Here is a 20,572-nt window from a genome sequence, read left to right on the forward strand (position 1 = left end):
TTACCGCAAAACACAGTCTGAGATATCTAAAAATGTATCGTATCAATATTTTATGGCCAGGGATTCATTTTTCCTCAAATCTAATGGTTGGAATCAATTGAGCACCCCAAAAAACCCTAGTTAGACATCCCACAAGTCAATATTGGCAAAAGTTAATTTTTCCGATTGTTTTTCGCGCACCCGAACTTTGATTGGCTCCCCAGAATTTTCCATAAGGATTTAGGTTTGCACTAATTGATAGGTGTTAGTAGACAGCTGGATGAATACGTTGGTGAAGAAATTTTTTGGTAAGCAATTTTTTCACAGATGGTCAATACAATTTGCTAAAATTCCCGAACTATAATATATCGAAGATATATATATATATATATATATATATATATATATATATATATATATATATATATATATATACATACATACATGAAATGAACATCACAGCATTGAAAATAAGAGTTGATATGCAAGGGTGCCAGCTCACACAGACGAAGAGCAATACTTTTGTGTGTGATGCATCAGTTCTTTGTCGAATTTGGGAAATTCAGCATTTCTTCTTCCAGGGTTTGATCTGAGAAACAGATTTGTGGCTTGTCAGTCCTTACTATTACAGACATTGCGAGCATATGAGACTTCATCTGCATCAAATGTCACCTTCCAGGTATCAGAGGAGCATTGCATCTTCTTGAGGTGTGCTGTGAGAAATGCAACTGCTGCCAATCTCAGTGAGATGACAAACTGAGATGACGACCTGCTGTAGAAGGCATTTATAATTGGGAAACTTGTGTGAGATTCTGAAACGAGTGTTCTGGATGACAAGATGAGATTCATCATTGTCTAAGAAATTCCCAAGTAGCAATGCATGCTTGCTTTTATTCATTAGTATAGCTTGTAAAAAAACTACAACAAATATTCTTCTACTTGTGGTGTAAAAACAGACAAGGCCTATTATAGGAACCATTGTTAGTAAATAATTAAAAATTCACAAAACAAGTGAGAATGTACCTTATCCTTCTCTCATACAGTAGCAGCATTAAACTGTGTATTCTAAAAATGCAAAAATATGACAAAATAAAACTCTCCCTCCTGCAGTGCTAAAGGGTATAAACAGAGGGTCGGTGATGTGTGTATGTTAAGTCCGACAGGGTGGTGTTGTGGTATCACATTTGCCTTTATTTGCGCTGTCAAGTCTGGATTCGATTTCTGACCCAACTATCATGTCTGATTGGTGGTTCACAGATGGTGTTGCATCCATCATAAAGTGTGTCATCTCTCAGATGGATGTTAAGCTGGGTGTACCATTTGCGAGCATTAGTTGGTGGAGGCTAAATATATCTCACTAAAGATATCTTTCACGAACAGTAGATCGCTGGCATCCTGCTAATTCTAAGTTTATGCCATTTTGTGAAAGATTGGTCATGTCCTATGAGCTGCTGACCCCAACGTGATGGGAAATAGTGTCAGGAGAAGAGAGTGCTGTTTGCATGTCAGAATCACAAGTTCAAGCACCCGCTACGGGAGCAGCCAGGGGGGTTATGTTATGATCTTTATTGAAAGGTATAATTCAAAATACCTTTCACTGTACTGGAAAAAGTGGGGACAGGAATACTGTACTGGAAAAGATGGGGACTGGTAATGCCCTCTCCCACCTGAAATGGCACTACACGATGTACATTTACATAGAGAATTTGCGTCCCTGCCCCAGCCCCCTCCAAGACCACTGGCAATGTTAAAAACATCTCTAATCTAACACCACTAATTGTGGTTATGCTGATCCTATGTGGGAAGTATGAATGTAATTGGCCAAGAACTGTAGAAGTAGCGTGACACACACGCACACACACACACACACACACACACACACACACACACACACACACACACACACACACACACACACACACACACACACACACACACACACACACGCGTGCACACACACGCACACAAACACACCGGACTGTGAATTATAGTAAGGATGCACACATTTCAAACTCAATATTGATGACTCACGGCTCACGGTTTCTGGAGGAGGCTGTCTGGATATAACAGCACACAATGCATTTCCCAGTTTAATACCACCACCTGGAGATGGCTTTGTTTACAATCCAGCATCCAACCTCTGCTGCATCCAGTTTTACCAAGAATAGGAAATGGCATGATTCGATGCTGCCTCAGATTATTCTCATGTGTTTTATCAGCAGATGACTACTTCACAGAAGCAATTATAAGAGACTATGCTTTCCGATGAAGAATGATGACGTGTCAGGAATAAGTAATATTACATGACAGCAAGAGCTCGGCATGATAATATCCGAACTGCATGGTGCCTTTGCCATATCATATCCAAAGCAAGATGTTTGCATTGCTCCTCCAACTGCAGTTGTATTTGAGGAGATGTAGCAATTTTCTATCTTACAGAAAAAATAATTTTCCAAGGTCATCAAAAAACGTAACGATGACAATGAGGTTTTTTATATATATATATAAAGTACTGAGGTTTTATATACAATGAGGTTTTTTATATATATAAAGTACTGAGGTTTTATATACAATGAGGGGCCCTCAAAAAGTACTGTATTCACACCCCTCGACTTTTGTCACAGATTGTTGTTACAGTTTGAATTTATCATGGGTTGAATTGAGATTTTTTTTTTGTCACTGATCTGCACATCGTACCTCTAAATAACAAAGTGCAAACATGTTTTTCGAAATTTTTATAAATTAATTACCTTCACTACCGAAGGTGAAGGTGATGATTTGTTTCACCCCTTTCTGTCTGTCTGTCTGTGTACAGGATATCTCAAAAAGTTGGACGGATCTGGAAGAAATTTTGTGGACAGGTTGGGTGTGCGACAAGGACAAACTGATTAGATTTTGGTGAAAATCTGGATCCGGATATGACTACGAGAATTTTTGAAGTGATTCTTCACCATTGAGAAATAGGGCCAAAAACTATATATAGGACAATATTTGAAGAAGTTGTGGACGGATTCGGAGGAAACTTGGTGGACGTGTTGAGTGTGTGACGAGGAAGAAATGATTCAATTGTGGTGAAGATCCGAATCCGGATCCGACTACTAGAATGGCTTCAAAACAAGAATGTGAAAGTCCTTGAGTGACCCAGCCAAAGCCAAGAATTGAATGCCACTGAGAATCTGTGGAAAGACTTGAAAATTGCTGTTCACTGATTCTCCGAAACCAACTTGACAGAGCTTGAGCAAATCTGAAGGAAGAATGGGAGAAAATCCCCAAATCCAGATGTGCAAAGCTGATCCAGACATACCTAAGAAGACTCGAAGCTGTAATTGCTGCCAAAGGGACTTCTGCGATGCATTGACTCAAGGGTCTGAATACTTTTGTCAATTAGATATTTATTTATTTCATTTTCCATAAATTTGTAAAAATTTCTGAAAACATGTTTTCAGTTCGTCATTCTGGGGTATTTTGTGTAAATCGATGACAAAATATTTAAATTTTAAATTCAGGCTGAAACACAACAAAATGTGACAAACTCAGAGTGTGAATACTTTCTGAACACACTGAACAAAATCTTGGTTTATAGAACAGCAAGGTTACAGTGTGCAAAAAGGCACCACACTAACAATGGAACATCTATCCATCCATTGGGACCATACTCAGTGCAGAGCATTGGTGCTGCCTAAGTAGTCTCCTTGGCTATTGGGCACAATCCTGGACATGTCGCCACTCCGACACAGTATATCTGCAAGCTGGCACTCATTTTGCCGACCTCAGAAGGATGACAGGCAGAGTCAACCCCACCTGGTATTAATTCAACTGCAAAGTGAGATTTGAACTCAGGATCCTTGGATCCTAAGCTCACCACCCAAACCATTTAGCCAACACCAGGCATACAATGGAGCAGGTTGCACACAAAAGTAAGGGAATGAACAACCGAAAAAACTGGAGGGAGAGGAAGGGATGGAACAGTAACCTGAAAATTTAGCAGGTTGGGTGAGGTCAGAGTATATGAGGGGAGAAAAAATATTGTGGTTAGAAATTGTAGGGCAGGACCGATGAGAGGGGGCACGAGCAGGGAGTGGGGTTGTGGGGGGGGGGGTCTCTGCCCCATGGTCAGTCGCTTAACAGTAAAGTGAAAACCCTTGTCCTCGCTTCTTCATCGTTGCATTATATACTGCATGCATTACATGGTACTAAGTGTTTGAGATGAAGTGGGTGTCAGAATCGACTGACGAGCTTGGGAACACTGGCAGTGTGGAGGTGCCTCCAGCAAGGAAATTGGATTTGGATGGCGTTATTGAACTGTTTGCTTGCCGTAAAGCTCATGAAACACCTTTTGGGCTCCAACCTCATTTAATCATAAAAAGCTGTTTGGTGTTTCTTCGTACAGTATAAAAAACGGTTGATACAGAATGACTGAAATAATAATTTGGGTAATAATTAATACTAGCAGGGAACCCGTCTCCGATGGGTTCGTACAGTGGCCTGCAAAGGTATTCACCCCTTCCAATACTGCCACATTTAAATGATTTATAATACACAAACAATTTTTCAATGAACATTTTTATTAATAACTGAAGATATCAAACTAAACACTTTTATAGTTGAAGGAGGTTACACATCAGGAATATCTGCAAAAAAAACGAGTACACATCAAAACTCACTGGTTGGAAAAGTAGTCAGCTCTTCGTGGAAGCACCTTTTACAGCAATGACTGTGATGGGTCTTTTTGCGGAGATCTCTTCCAGCTTTGCACAGTGAGATCGTGAAATCTTTGCTCATTCTTCACGTGGAAATTGCTCTCGTTCTACCAAGTTTGATGGGGATCATCGATGGACTGCAATATTGAAGTCTTTCCAGAAGTGTTAAATTGGGTTCAAGTCAGGACTTTGACTGGGCTACTCAAGAACATTAATTGTTTTATTATTCAGCCACTCGGGTATGGATTTTGTGCTTCAGATCATTGTCCTGCTGAAATGTGAATCTGCAACCTTGTTTCTGATTCATGGTTGACTCAATGAAAAAGGATTCTCCTGTATTTTGCATCATCTATTGCTCCTTCTATCCTGACAAGCTGCCAATCCCTGCTAATGAAAAACAGCCCCATAACATGATGTTGCCACCAACATGCTTGACAGTAGGGATGGTGTTGACTGGGTGATGTGAATGTTAGGCTTGTGTCAGATAACATTTTGAATTTAGACCAAAAAGTTCAATTGTTGTCTCGTCTGACCACAAAACTTTTATCCACATGCCTCCAGTATCATTAAGATGCTTTTTCACAAACTCCATACGAGCTTTTCGATGCATCTTTTTCAGTAAGGGACCAGGATATTGTTGATTGATCAACACTGACCTCATCTCGGATGTAGAGCCTTGCAGATCTTTCAAAGTCACTGTTGGATTTACAGTGACATGCCGAACCAGTTTTCCGCTTGCCTGGCTGCTGAGTTTCGATGGGCAACCTGATCTGGGTAGCGTCTGTGTGATATGATATGTCTTCCACCTCTTCATGATGGATTTCACCATACTCAAAAGGATAATGAGTGACTGAAATATTTTCATAACCCTCTCCTGAATGGTACTTCTCCACCACTTTATGTCTGATGTCTTTGGAAAGCTTCTTGGTCTTCATGTTTGCCTTGTTGGTTGACCAAGTGAGTTGCACCTTAAAACTCCTTAGATAAGTGGGGGAACTTAATTTTTAATTGAAACCACTGATTCCATACAGGCGAAACCTAATCCATTATTTTATAACTTTTCAGACAAATAATTTGTTAGGATTAATTTAGCAAAGGGTTGGGGTACGAGGGAATGCACCTGCTCAGCATTTCAGCCAGTGATGTTGGGGCCGGTTAGCTCAGTTTTGGGCGAAAAGTGAAAAGTAGTACTCTGCCAGTGAACCATGGAGCTCCTAAGTCAACCTCACCTCCATGTTGGTGCACCTGGGAAACTAACACCTTGCGGTGTTCAGCTGATTGGGCTCTGGCTAAGGGAGGGAAAACCCCCAAAATGAACCTGCTTCAGAGGGCCAACAACCTGCTCAGCTCAAAACTTGTTGCGGAAACTGCAAGTGAAACTCGAATACCAGCTCCTGTTGCTCATGGTTATGGTGATGCGATGATACTAATCTCAGAGGATGCTATCAGGTTTTTGGACAGTCTGGCGCTTCTGGACCAATGCCAAAAGGACTTTCAGCAGGCGACAACGTCAATAACCAGGCTAAAATATATAACTAATATTGGATGCTGGAGTGTTAAAAAACATTATACACAATTCGTAAATCTGCTCAACTTGCTAAGGAGATGGCTAGATACGATATTGATATCTTGGGAATTAGCGAATGCAGGTGGACAGGGTATGGAAAAGTCAAGTTGAATTCTGGAGAGGATGTCTATTTTCAGGGAGAGAAGATAATTTCTACCACCATGGAGTTGTAATTATGATATCCAAGAAGGCTGAGCAATCACTACTTGAATGTAAACAGATTAATGAAAGAATAATATATGCCAGATTTTTCTCTGCAATTGCTCATCAAAGCTTTCTTTGTCTTCCTCACTTGCATCATTGGTAGATGTATAAACTTGAATCACAGAAAGCTTCAATATTTAATCAGTGGCTGATGGGGTATACAAACACGACGTATTGATAATAATGTGTGATCTCAATGCCAAAGTGGGAGACAGCAGCGAGAGATAGAGTGTCATTGGAAGTCATGGACTGGGTGACTGGGTGATAGAAATGAAAATGGGGAAAAACTTTTCAAATTTTGTGGTCTCAATAATCTTGTGATAACTGGCACCATTTCCCCACATAAGATGTTACATAAGCAAACATGGACTTCTCCAGGAGGAAAGCCAAAGGACCCGATAGACCATGTGATGGTAAGCAATCAAAATAGGACACCGATAATAATGGACACTCGGGTCATGAGGGGTGCAGATATCACTGAACAACAAAAATTTTTTACTGGAGATGTGTAAAGTGATTTAGACTAATTTGCGTACGCTGATTTCAAAAATCATAACCGTTTTGCTGTATCACGTCAGGATTTTCAGTAACAGAAATATTCCCATTGCCTAGAAGTCAGGATTTCAATGAAATTTACAAAAATTCATTTATTCATTTATTTCATCATGAATGCTTCAAAATTATAGAAATTACAGAAAAACTCCACTAGAATGTAATTAAAAATGCTTTAGGCATTTGGCTTTGCGTTTGTGCTGCTCTGTGTCAGTTTCACGATGCAGGAACCAGCAGAAATCGCCCATCATGTTCGGGTTGTGCCGCCCTTGGTAACGCGTCTCCATGAGTGAAATCTCTTGGTGGAATCGCTCGCCGTGCTCGTCCGAGACTGCTCCCAAGTTGTCAGGGAAGAAGTTCAGGTGCTGGTGTAGGAAATGGATTTTCAGGGACATCCTGGAGCCAGGTTTCCTGAAGGACTCCAGCAGCTGCTGCACTATTTCTTCATAGTTGTCCGCGCGCTCGTTCCCCAAGAAGTTGTCCGTCACAGCTTTGAAGTTCCTCCATGCTGCCAGCTCTTTGGGGTTTAGAGTTGTCGGAAAAGTTTCGTCCTTCATAATCTGTCGGATTTGCGGTCCAACAAAGACACCAGCCTTGATCTTGGCCTCCGACAAGGTGTTGCCAAACTTTTCCTTGAGGTATAAAAACCCACGCCCATTCAGATCCATTGCCCGTACAAAACTTTTCATCAAGCCGAGCTTTATGTGGAGTGGTGGAAGGAAAACCTTGGCTGGGTCGACAAGGGCGACATGCTTCACGTTGTGTCGACCAGGTACATGCTCTTTTCGCTCTTCCCAATCTTTCTTCGTCCAGTGATTCTTGTCGTCTCTGCTATCCCAGAGACAAAGGAAGCACATGTATTTCGTGTAGCCTGACTGCAGCCCTAACAACAGCGCCACCACTTTCAAGTCTCCGCAGATGTGCCAGTTGAAGTCATTGTACTTGATGGAATCAAGCAGCTGCCGCATAGTCTCATAGGTCTCTGTCATGCCGAACGCGTGAGCCAGTGGGACTGATGGTTTCTCGTTGCCATTGTGGAGCAAAACAGCCTTCAAGCTGTTCTTCCCCGAGTCGATGAAGAGGCGCCAGTCTGCAGGATCGTGATCACACCCAAGTTCTTTCAACAGACCGTTGATGTCACTGCAGAATGTCATCGTGTCTTCCATCTCAAAGAACTCAGCCATGTCTCTGTGACGTGCTCTGAACAAGGATATCTTGGTGTTAGGTTCAAGAAGATTCCACTGCTGCAGCCTTGATCCAAGCAGCTCTGCCTTCGCCTTTGACAGCGAGAGATCTCTTACAAGATTTTTGAGACATTTAAGTCTCCCTGGTTCAGAAGGTGTGATTCTTGAGTGTCGGGTTCAAAAGGTTCATCATCACCATCCTCTTCACCACTGCTTACAGCTATGTTCTGATCAGCTGGAGGTGTTGGAACGGGGTTCTCGTCATCATGAGGCACAGGTTTACGAGCAGAGACGCAGTCAGCGTACTTGATGTGACCTTTATTCTTCTTGTTGAAGCCGGCGATGCTTGTGCAGCAGAAATAACAATCATCATGATGATTCTGCAGCTCACGCCATATCATGGGCACCGCAAATGGCATGCTCGCGCGCTTGCCCACCAACCACTGAGTCAAGGTTGTGTGACAGCTTGTGCAGCAGATGTGTGGTGCCCAGCTCTGTTATTGGTCCCCCACCTTACACCCGAAGTAGTGAAAGTAGGCGGCCTTCATTTTCACTGCTGTAGATATACTTCGCTGTTGATCTTTTTGGTATACCGACCACAGACATAACAGAAGTTGTCAGGATGATTGGTACAGGAACGCCTACTCATCTTTATCTGAAAGAAAGAAATATAACACAAGTTAACAACAATTGTACGAAATAGACATGTTAAAGACATATGTAAATTTCATTGAAATCCTGACTTCTAGGCAATGGGAATATTTCTGTTCCTGAAAATCCTGACGTGATACAGCAAAACGGTTATGATTTTTGAAATCAGCGTACCCAAATTAGTCTTAATCACTTTACACATCTCCAGTAAAAAAAATTTTTTGAAATTTGTTGTTCAGTGTATTTCAAATGACCACCAACTAGTGTGAACAAAAATCAAATTGAAATTAAAGAGAAAGCAAAAGGCCAAGGAGAACAGAATGAAATTTGATGCAAACAAACTGCAACAACCAGCTATCCAAACACAGTTCTTATTAAAGATAAGAAATAGGGATGATGTGTTGCAAGATTATGAGGAATTGGAGGACATAGTGGAGAGAACATGGAAGAATTTTGAGAAGGCATACAGTGAAACGGCAAAAGAAGTGCTGGGTTACAAAAAGAGGGGTCAATAACCATTGATCAGCAAGGAGTCTAGGGAGCTAGTTGAGGAGAGAATAAGATTGAAGAGCAATGTGGAACAGGCAAAGTCAAATATACGATCAAACAGAACCTGAAAACATAATACAGGAATAAGGATAAAGAAGTTAAGAAAAGCATGAGACGAGACAAGAGAAAATGAGCAGATGACCTTGCTATGACAACTGAAAAAGCACTGGGAGGATGAAAGAGCTATATGTGATTATAAAGACCCTCAGTAATGAAAGAAGCAAAACTGTGCATGTAGTTAAAAACAAGACCAGAAATCTACTATAGAAGAAACTGCCAAGAAAGAAAAGTGGAGAGACTATTTTGAGGAAACCTTAACGAGATCAACAGCTGATCTCTATAATTAGATTTAAATATATTTGGATTTAAATAAATTGATAACAGAAGAGGAGTGTGATCTTGTGATAGAAGAAATCAGCATGTCATATATCAACTAGAAGGGCACTCTTCGACGTCGCCAGATATGCCTCCGCCCACATTATTACATCATAATACAGTACATAGTTGTACGTTGTTTGATTTAAATCCCTGAACCCAAATTCAAAATATTAAATAATTCTGGCTTCCAGACCATGCGTCCGATCAGGTTTAAATTTAAAAGGTATAATCCCCATGACTACTAGATCATAATTGTGAAGTTTGACATTGATTGATAAAACAATTCAAGAGAAATGATTTTTTAAAAGATTATTGTTCAAACCAAAATGGCTGCCAGACAGACCATGTGACCTATTAATTACTTGTGAACACCCTGGTATCCCCAAGGCTTGGGGAACATGTGGGTGAAGTTTTCCCTTGATCTGTCAAGCTGTTCTGGAGAAGGTGATTTTTAAAGGTTTATTAGCCCCTGTTGGACTTTGTCCGAAATAGGGGCTTGTGGATTTAGTCTGGATTTTCTTGTCTGTGCGTGCATGTGTCCGCAACCATATCTCAGACATGTATGGGCCGATTTTATTTGCACTTGACACAAAGACAACACATGATGGTATACATCGGCACGTCATTTTTTTCGACATCGGATCCAAGATGGCTGACTGGCAGCCATTTTAGTTGTAAAAAAAACCCCGGTGTCGAACACGCCCTTAACTATTTCTCGGACATGCATTCACCAATGTTGTTCAAACTTAGCACACAGATAAGGAATGATTGCATACATTAGCACGTCATTTTTTTTTCGAGATCAGATCCAAGATGGCTGACTGGCGGCCATTTTAGTTGTAAAAAAATCTAATGTTGAACATGTCCTCAACTATTTGTCGGACAAGCATTAACCGATGTTGTTCAAACTTGGCATACAGATAAAGAATGATGGCTTGTATAAGCACATCATTTTTTTGGAGATTGGATCCAAGACGGCTGACTGGTAGACTGGCGGCCATTTTAGTTGTGCATAAATATGGCTGGCCCTTTAACTCCATGCAATAAAATTACTAAAACAATGGGGTCTATGACATTTTATGTCTTCTTTTACTTGTTCTTCAAAAAATCGTAGCTGCCATACCATGTGACATGCATTCATCGGTGGATAACTTTTTGTTCCTCATGGATAGTCGATCATACCTGTAAAGTTTCACCTCGAACTGTTCAGCTGTTTCAGAGAAAAAGATTTTTGAAAGATTTTATGTTAAAAAAAATATGGCTGCCGAACCACATGACCGATGATGTCATTAATTTCCCCCCCCCCCCACCCCTACCATACAATTTATCCCAAGATAACCTTCAAAAATTTTCATTGATAAAGCGTTAAAAACAAAGCCACCTACGACATCATTAAACAAGTTTGATTTAAATCCCTGAATCGAGATTCAAAATGATAAATAACTGGCAAATACCACCCGTCGCTTTGCTGGCGGGAATACTGAGAGAAGGGGAAAAAGAGTGGGGGGAGAGTGAGGATGTGGAGAGGGAAAGAGAGGAGTGAGTGGTGGGGGAACGAGGAGGGAGGAAGAGTGAGGAGGGTGATGGAAGGGAAGGCAGACAGACGGTGGAGCATTGATTACGATTCATACTGTCTCATCAAAATGCTTCCGCATAAAATAACACTGACGATGGAACCAAAATAATGTCTGAAATCTATTTGCTACCGATCATACTATAATTACTGCCCAGAGACAAACACTGCCTAGGCAAGTCTGGAGACGAACATCGCCCGGACATGTCCAGAGCCAAGCCATCTGGAGACAAAAAACGCCTGGAGACAAACCTTCCAGACACGTCCAGAGACAAACTCCCGTCCAGACATAAACACTGCCCGGACGCATCTGGAGCAAAGCTGTCCGGAGACAAACACCGCTCAGACACGTCCGGAGATGATCTCCCATCTGGACACAAACACTGCCCGGATGCATTTGGAGCTAAGCTGTCTGGAGCCAAACAGAACTTGAACACATCCAGAGACAAACTCCCGTTGAGACATAAACACCGTCTGGACAGGTCCAGAGACAAACTCCCGTTGAGACATAAACACCGTCTGGACAGGTCCAGAGACAAACACTGCTCGGACAGGTCTGGAACCAAACGCCACCCAGACATGTCTGGAGACAAACAAACACTCTGGAGACAAACAATGCCTGGACATGAACCTGAGACGAACTCTGTCCGGCCACGTCTGGAGATAAACACCGCCCGGAAAGGTCTATGTGTGTGTGTGTGTGTGTGTGTGTGTGTGTGTGTGTGTGTGTGTGTGTGTGTGTGTGTGTGTGCATATATATATATATATATATATATATATATATATATATATATATATGTATAGAGAGAGAGATAGAGACAGACAGGGGAGGGGAGTTGGCAGAAAGAAAATGCTATGCTTTGTGAACAAAAACACACACACACACACACACACACACACACACACACACACACACACACACACACACACACACACACACACACACACACACACACACACACACCGATATCGGCAATTCTTCAGGAATCGGAAGATTGGAGTCAGTGTGATTACTGACTGCAGTGTGCACTGTGTACAACCCAAAAAGCTTGAGTAGCTTTACCCCTTGTTTTGGGGGAATTTCAAGAAACAAATTATAGAAACAACTGTATTTTCGAGGTTTCATGGAGATGTGCAGAAACATTAATGTTTATAAACAGCTTCCAACTATCATATGATGGGTGGAAAAAAAATTTGGCTCTGTCATTAAGAAAACGCGTTAATACGGAAAGCGGTTTGGAAACTGGGTGTTATCCAATATATTTTGCTTTGAAACTCACAAAGAGAAACCATATAACCTTTGTAAAAGATCTACCTCGACCTTGTAGCAACTGCCGACTGTATATCCTGATCGGGACACAAACTGTACCGTTATCGACTAGGGTGCTCGGCAAGTGGCTTAAGCACTCCAAGGAAGTACTCCAATTAAATGGTTGATAAGGAACAGCTGGCCACACTGTGGCTGCATACCATATAGGATTCCTTTAAATTTAAAGCCGGTCTTAACCACACCCGCAGTAGTTAAAGACATTAAATGAATTCGTTCAAATAATGACTTTATCCACAAAAGAATTGCTGTTTAACGGAGAACAACCCTGGAGATATCGCAAAGTTTAATTGCCCGTGATATAAACATTGCAGATAATCCACCACATTGCCTTCTCGTCTGTGCATGCATCACGTGGTACATAGGTTCACGGTCCACGGAAACATTATAACTTTATTTTAAAACGTCCGTTTTTCACAAGATTTGCTTTGATACCTTGTCGAGCACCTCGCAAAACCTCCGATAATATAAACACAGATTTGGCAGATGTTATGACTAAGAAGTCTCTCTGGGGAACATGGCGTGACTTCAAGCAGTGAATGCATAATATCATATTGTGTCCCTTTCAGGTCCATCTCGGTTATTTGAAATTTAATGCATTTACATAATGAAAAAGGCATTTTTGGTTGGATTTTCACACAATTTGTTGCAGTCGAATCTGAATCTGTGTCAGCGACTATAAAGAAAGTGGAAATAGAAATCAAATTGGAGTAAAGCAAGGCTATGAGGCCACCCAGAACATTCGACAAGCCTCACATTTCCTCACATTGTTGGAAAAAGCCTTCGACTCCATGGACTGAGAAACCCTTTGGAAGATCATGGCTAGTTATGGAATCCCTCCAAAATTTTTAGAATGGTACAGATCATATATGAGGACAGTGAATGTGCAGTGCTGGAGGAGGGAGAGGAATCAGTGATTCATGGAAAAAACAAGAGTGAAGCAAGGAAATGTTGTCCATTTTTTACAGCGCGTGCGCTGTATACAATTGCACCGAGTTTGAAATGTCCCCGGCGTCGTCTACCACGTCTCCGGTGGGTCCGGTGCCCCCCCCCCCCCACGTGCCTCAAGACAGCCAATGACGGCCGTCTGGTAGATGCAGTGCGTAACCTCGACGGAAATGGCGACAATTGACGGAAATACCCGAGTATTTCAATGGAAATTTGTGAAACTAATGTGTTATATATGTGAAAACCATTTAATTTATTGCTTGACGGAAAAATACGAAGAAACGCTCCCCCCTCATGTACGAACGAACGAAAGACGTCACTTCCGCCCACCATCGCATTTCGCGCCGATCGCAGAATGCTGAAAGCTAAGTTCTTCTTATGCTATCATTCTTTTGCGATCCCCTGCGACGCTGTATCGAACGATTTCATTGCTTCTGTTATATATAAAGGTGCTTATCACAATAATAACAATATTTTTACATTTCAAATACTAAGTACGCTTTTTAATTGTTTTTCAACTGAAAAAGCATAAATTGCATATTTTAACATTAGTGTACTCATTTGCTTCACCACACGCTCTGTATTGAAGGATTTCACTTGTTATTTTCTTGCTAGTAGTAGACTGGATAATGAGGAAGACATCAGATGCCAACACACCAGGATTAGGTGGAAGTTTACAACCAAACTTGAGGACTTGGACCTTGCTGACATTTCCCTTTTGTCATCTAGCTACCAACATATGCAAACGAAAGGAACAAAAATGAATCAATTTTCATTAAAAAACCTGACTCAAAATTAACAAGAAGAAAACAGGTTTTTGAGGATAAATAGTCAAATCAACAACAATTCAAATTGGAGACCAGCATCTTAATGAAGTTGATAAGTACCTATCTCGGAGCCATCATCAACAAACAAGGAGGAGGGGAAGGAGATATTAGAAACAGTATTTGTAAAGCTATGGTATCCTTCATGAAACTCAAGCAATTATGGAGCTCAACCATTTATACATTGAAAACCAATTAAGACTGTTTAACTCACTTGTCAAATCAGTACTATTATATGAATGCGAGGCTTGGAAGATAAATGAAGGGGACAATCGTAAACTTGACATATTTATGTTCAAAAAATATCTGCGTACGATATTGAAAATCAGATGGTCATACATCATATCAAACAAAGAAATACTTAAAGGAACCAAAGTAATGAAGTGAAAATATACAATGCAAACCCATTCGGACCATACTTTGTACAGAGCGTTGGTGTTGCCAAAGCAGTCTCCTGGGCTATTGGGCACAATCCTGGATGGGTCCCACTACAACACAGGATGCTCAAATGGCTCAATCATCCCAGCAAGCTGATACTCATTTTGCCAAACTCAGAGGGATGACAGGCTGAGTCAACCTCACCTGGTATTAATTCAACAGCCAAGCAGAATTTGAACTCAGGACCCTAAGATCCCAAGCCCACTCCCCTAACCATTAAACCAATACCAAGCATAGTGAAGTGAAGACCAGAAGATTGACATGTATTGGCAAAGCATTGCCAAAGAAGCCCGAAGGAAGAAAGAAAGTCTGGCATACAAGAACAACCTGGAGGAGAACAGTGGAAAAATGAAGAAATGAGACAGGATGGAGATCATGGAAGAAAGCCAGACTGATTGCCAGAAACAGGGCATCCTGGAGAGGATGTATTGCAGCCTTAAGGGTCACTTGGCCTGAAGAGCATAGATGAGTGATGATGAGTCAAGGCAAAGGGTTTGAATACTTCTGCAACTTAGAATCATCTGATTTTCTCTGTTGATCTAACTTGTTCACATTGCATCTGCATTTTTTATCTTTATCACTTTGGAGAAGTTTGTGAAGACTCCAGATATTAAGTTTGATTTGAAAGCATCATGAACTAGAGGGGGAGCACTCGGTAGAGTGCAAAACCTCCGCCGCCAATACTGCTAGGTCACTCAAGTGAACATGATATCCTATTCATTCAATTTGACGTCAACAGTGCTCACAGAGTTATAGTTTGCAACTTTCCCTTTTACTTTTAACTTTTACATACTCAATTCATTCGTCATAACTAGATTCCTTGAGACAGAAATTGATTTTACGTGGGTATATCCACCTGAAGTTCCAAAATCAGCCACAATTATAATTAACCTCAACCATCGAAGATGGATGGAGGTTACTGCTTTCACCCCTTTCTGTTTGTTTGTTTGTTTGTGAACAGTATTACGGAAAAACTCCTCGACAGATTTCGACGAAACTTGGTGGGGGGGGGGGGGTTAGGTATGGTCCAAGGATCATGCCATTAAATTTTGGACTTGGTCCCCCCCCCAAAAAAAAATTGTTAGAGAAAATAGTTTTTGTTTTTTTTTGCATTTCTACAGTTTTAAGTGATTTCCAAACCCCCCCCCCCCAATTTTTTTTACCCCCCCCCAAAAATAGAGAATTTTTTGCATTTCTACATGTTTTAAGTGATTTCCAACCCCCCAAAAAAAAAAAATAGTTACCCCCCCCCAAAAAAAATTGTTAGAGAAATTTTTTTTTGCATTTCTACATGTTTTAAGTGATTTCCAACCCCCCCCCCAAAATGGAATTTTTTTGTTTGCATTTCCACATGTTTTAAGTGATTTCCAACCCCCCCCCCAAAAAATAGTTTGAGAAAAAAAAACTTTTTGCATTTTTTACATGTTTTAAGTGATTTCCAACCCCCAAAAAGGAATTGTTACCCTCCCCCCCAAAAAAAGAATTTTTTTTTTGCATTTCTACATGTTTTTAATGATTTCCAACCCCCCCCCCAAAAAGATTGTTAGAGAAAAAAAAATTTTTGCAACTTTTTTTCAACAAAATTTCGACTTTTTTTTTGCATTTTTACATGTTTTAAGTGATTTCCAACCCCCCCCCTCCCCAAAAAAAAATGGAGAAAAGAACTATAACTGTCAGCACTGTTGACATCATATTTAATGAATAAGATATAAGGTTCACTTGAGTGACCCAGCAGTATTGGCGGCGGAGGTTTTGCACTCTCCCGAGTGCTCCCCCTCTAGTTTGGAGTGTGTATTGGTAGAAACGTGAATTCAACATAAAGTGATGATGTGGACTATGACAAGCGGTACATGTTTACTTTATAGACAATGGCAGTCCGCTCAGAACTTCTTCTATCGTTATTGATGAAAATGTCGTATATCACATGATATTTGCGAAATCCAAATGAACAATATTTGTCATGGAAACAGAAATTTGGTAATTTTGAAAATTTGACCTCTCGAGGATTTTACTTGATTGAATGTTGTGCATCACCAATTTGGTTGATTCGTTTTCTATTCGTGGCTTCATATGTGCTTTACATGTTTTGGACGGCATTGACCTTGATCTTTGACTAATTTTGACCAGATTTTACACACATATACGACACATGCATACAAACAAGCTGTGGAAGTTTCAATGTGATATCTTGAAAAATTCCTTAGGTTTGGCAATAATTAAATCACAAAAAAAATCCCATTTCTTAATGGGAGTGAAATTATTGTCATGGATACATCGATGAACAAAGGGTAGCTCCACAAGGATGCCACATGAACCATCCTACCATTTCTTTTTTATATTGGGTATTATGAGGAAGACTGCAAACCTGAGACTTCTTATGTTCATCAATACATTGAAAAACTAAATACCCTACCTAGTCGATAAACTCATTGCTAATCATTTTGAAGGTATTGGTGCAAACTTCTGCATATCCATGACAATAACACACTGCCTCTTCTACGAAGTGATCTGTGACACTGCGTTTTGGGAATATACAATGGAATACTGGTCTCTGAAGGTTAGTCTGTTTTTTTATATTGTGTCAAGGTTCGAGTAGGGGTTCGAACACAGAACAGATCAGGACCTAACAGAACAAAAGGAAGAGCAAAAAGAGAGGGGGCGGAGGGTTGAAGAGAAATATACCAACAGCAGGGTTGATGTACATAATAGGGGGAGACTTGGAGAAATGAGGGATGAGGGAAGATTTCTGGCTCGGGGAGAACACAGGGGGTGAACAAGATGGATACAGCCACACACTCTCAATCACAGAAGTGAAAGCAAAAACTGGAAACTTGCAAATATGTGGGATTGAGGAGGGTTAACGGGAGTAGAAAAAAATCATGGTTGTGGATGGGGGATGATCTGAGATGGTGGAGAATAGCTGTCTTGAAGCCCTGGAGGCTGGAGGGAAGAATGGGATTGAAGAGACTGAGTGAGTTGGTTCCACAGGCAGGAAAAAAGAGGAACGGATGTCATGAGTGGAGGTGAACAGTGATTCTGGACTTTGGGAAAATACACCAGAAGGGGTTACTGGTAGGCCATATGTGCCCTGCAGAAACCTGGGGGGACAGGGGTAGGGGAGGGTTGTTGGGGACACTTGATCATGTAAAGGGCAGTGGGTGCAGAACCAGAAAGGAGGCTGAAGATGGTGGTTTATGTTGGCATACAAAATACACATTGGATTGTCTCAATTAAAAGTTGATAGTATGTGTTACTGCTGTGAGAAACTTGACTTACACTTACAGTTTAGACAGAGGCAGAAAAGTGAGGTACCATTATCATGTAAATGAGCAATTGCAAGGCTCCACTGTCAAAGATAGTTTAAACCTTGTAAAATATAGTTATCACTTTTGTTAACTTCCGAACTTCTCCAACTTATAAAAGCAAAGGATGCCAGCACTTAAAACATTAAATTATTCCTCGGAGCTATATGTACCGCTGCAATTTGAAATGAATACAGTTGTCCCAAGTGGGACAGACACTCGTCTACCAATGGAGGGCGATCGTAGTTGAAGTGCATTGGGTGATAAAGTTGATTAAAAGTTTAATTCGATGGAAAATTCAAGGCCTGTGGGGGCTGAAAGGCCTGATAACAGGATTGTATTCATGCAGTGAAAACTATGTAGGATAAGCAGGTCCTGAATTGATGTAAAACGTTACATTAGTTTTTGTCCAATGAAAGGACTCTTCATCCTTTTAGACCTTAAAGGGTTTATGGGTCTAAAGGGTCTTAAAAGTACTAAAGGGGTTTCCAGATCGAAGGGGTCTAAAGCATGTAAAGGTCGAAAGGGTCTATATGGGTTTAAATGGTCAGAAGGGGTCTCGGGTCTATGGGATATAAGAGGTCTAAAGAGCATTATGAGTGTGACGTACATTCCAATAGTAGTTAGGGTATAAACGGTCTAAGAGGCTACAGGGTCAAAACATGCAAGGGTTTAAAGGGATCTAAAGTGTCAAAAGGGTTTTTATAAGTCTAAAGGTCAAAAGGGTATCCACAAAGGAAGTGATCTATAAGGGGTTTAAAGGGTCATCAGGCGTCTAAAGGTCTGTGGGATATAGGGGGTCTAAAGGTGGGGTCTAAGGGATCTTAAGGTTTAAATGGTACGTTCCAAAACAAGTTAGGGTATAAAGGATGTAAATGTGTAAAAGATGATCTTAAAAGGTCTAAAAAGGGTCTTAAAAGTTCTCAGAAGTTTAGAGGATCTAAATATCAAGAGCATCAAGGGATCTTAGCAGTCCAATGGGTCTAAAGTGTTGAAGGGGTTTGAATGGTCTCAAGGGGTCTCATAGTCTAAAAAGGTCAATGGGGTCTAATGGTCCAAAATGGTACATTCCAATAGTAGTTGGAATCTAAAGGTCAAAAGGGTCTTAAGGGGTCTAAGAGTGCAAAGTGTCAAAAGAGTTTTAAAAGGACTAAATGGGTAAATGGAATGAGAAAGGATTGAACTGACTGTCCCTCTCTGCCCCCCCTCCCCCTACTCCCCCTAATGGAGAAGACAAATAATTAATGTTGTTAAAAGGTCAAAGGTCAGCATTACCTAAAATCATCAATTTTCATCCAATTCACCTGAAATTTTAAGACTTAGCATATTGGGACACTGAATTGGTTCACCATTCAAAAGCTAGAAGCCAATTCTTTTTTTTCGTAGGTCAAAGGTCAAGGTTGCATAACATCATCACTTTTCACTTTTTGTTGTTTCTGTCATGTTTAGAATACGGAAGAAGACGAAGGAGAATGAATACAAAGCGGACACGGAAGTGCTTTGCATTTTCAGATGCTTTCTAGTTATTTTTTATATTTATTGAATTCACAATCTTGTGAGATGTCACTGTCCACATAAAACACCCATCAGTCTAAGGAGTCTACACCAAACAACTAAAGATATGTGATGGACTTACAAACCCAGATTATTTTTTGATTTAATTAGGTAATTATCAATTATCTCATTAGTTAATGAATCATCATGCCGAGTTTCAAAACGATCCGTTGAGCTGCCTTGGAGGAGTAGGAGGAAATGAGAAAATGTTAATGGACCCACTGACTGCCTGTCTGACTGAAGGACATCGTTGTGGCTTTCACAGCTCATCTCAATTTCATCGTAGACGAGCTAACACTAGCACAATTATTAGATTAGTTAAAATATTCTTAAATGAGGAGAACTTGTGTCACTTTAAATTCCTTCAATTTTACTTGTTTTCCCGATTTCTGCAGTTTGTTCAAGCTGCAGCGTCTGGTCTCCATGGAGAAGAAGCACGACCATGTTCAGGGTGACCGCTATTTGCTCGAGATGGAGCTGGAGATGGAGAGCGAATCGTCTCATCGTGCACGTAAACGCCGTGTGGCAGAATACGTGTTTGTGCCTCGGTTGAGGGGACAGACACGAGCCCGAGGCTTCACCCGAGCTGGTGCGAAATCGATCGAGACTGGTGAACCACTGTTGTTTAAACCCAAGGGTTTCCAATGGCAGCCCCGAAAGACGGTTCACTTTCTGGTGCCAGGTAAGAATGCAATGTTCAGCTCCTCAATGTACTCATCACTAAATAAGAATGTCCATCGACAGTGACAAAATAACTGGAAAACAACTCTGCAGTTACAGTTGTTTTTGTGGTAGTTGGTTTATTTGTGGTTATTTGGGTTTTATGGTCGTTAATATAAATT

At 40.8% G+C, this 20,572-nt stretch overlaps 1 protein-coding gene across 2 annotated transcripts in view; it reads left to right on the forward strand.

The window, feature by feature from the left end:
• Positions 1–20,572, forward strand: part of LOC147024514 (beta-1,4-N-acetylgalactosaminyltransferase 3-like) — a 352,417-nt gene that overhangs the window by 275,716 nt on the left and 56,129 nt on the right. For both annotated transcript variants that reach the window (XR_015059072.1, XM_085884517.1), the window contains exon 14: positions 20,126–20,412. Coding sequence is in view for 1 of the 2 variants with exons in the window: in XM_085884517.1 (XP_085740643.1) it covers positions 20,126–20,412 (287 nt within the window). In the remaining variant the exon portion in view is untranslated. The remainder of the gene's footprint in view (positions 1–20,125; positions 20,413–20,572) is intronic.

The sequence above is a fragment of the Eptatretus burgeri genome, chromosome 6 (genome assembly GCF_056783735.1).
Source record: "Eptatretus burgeri isolate ZD-2024b chromosome 6, Ebu_testis_v1, whole genome shotgun sequence".
Lineage (NCBI taxonomy): Eukaryota > Metazoa > Chordata > Myxini > Myxiniformes > Myxinidae > Eptatretus > Eptatretus burgeri.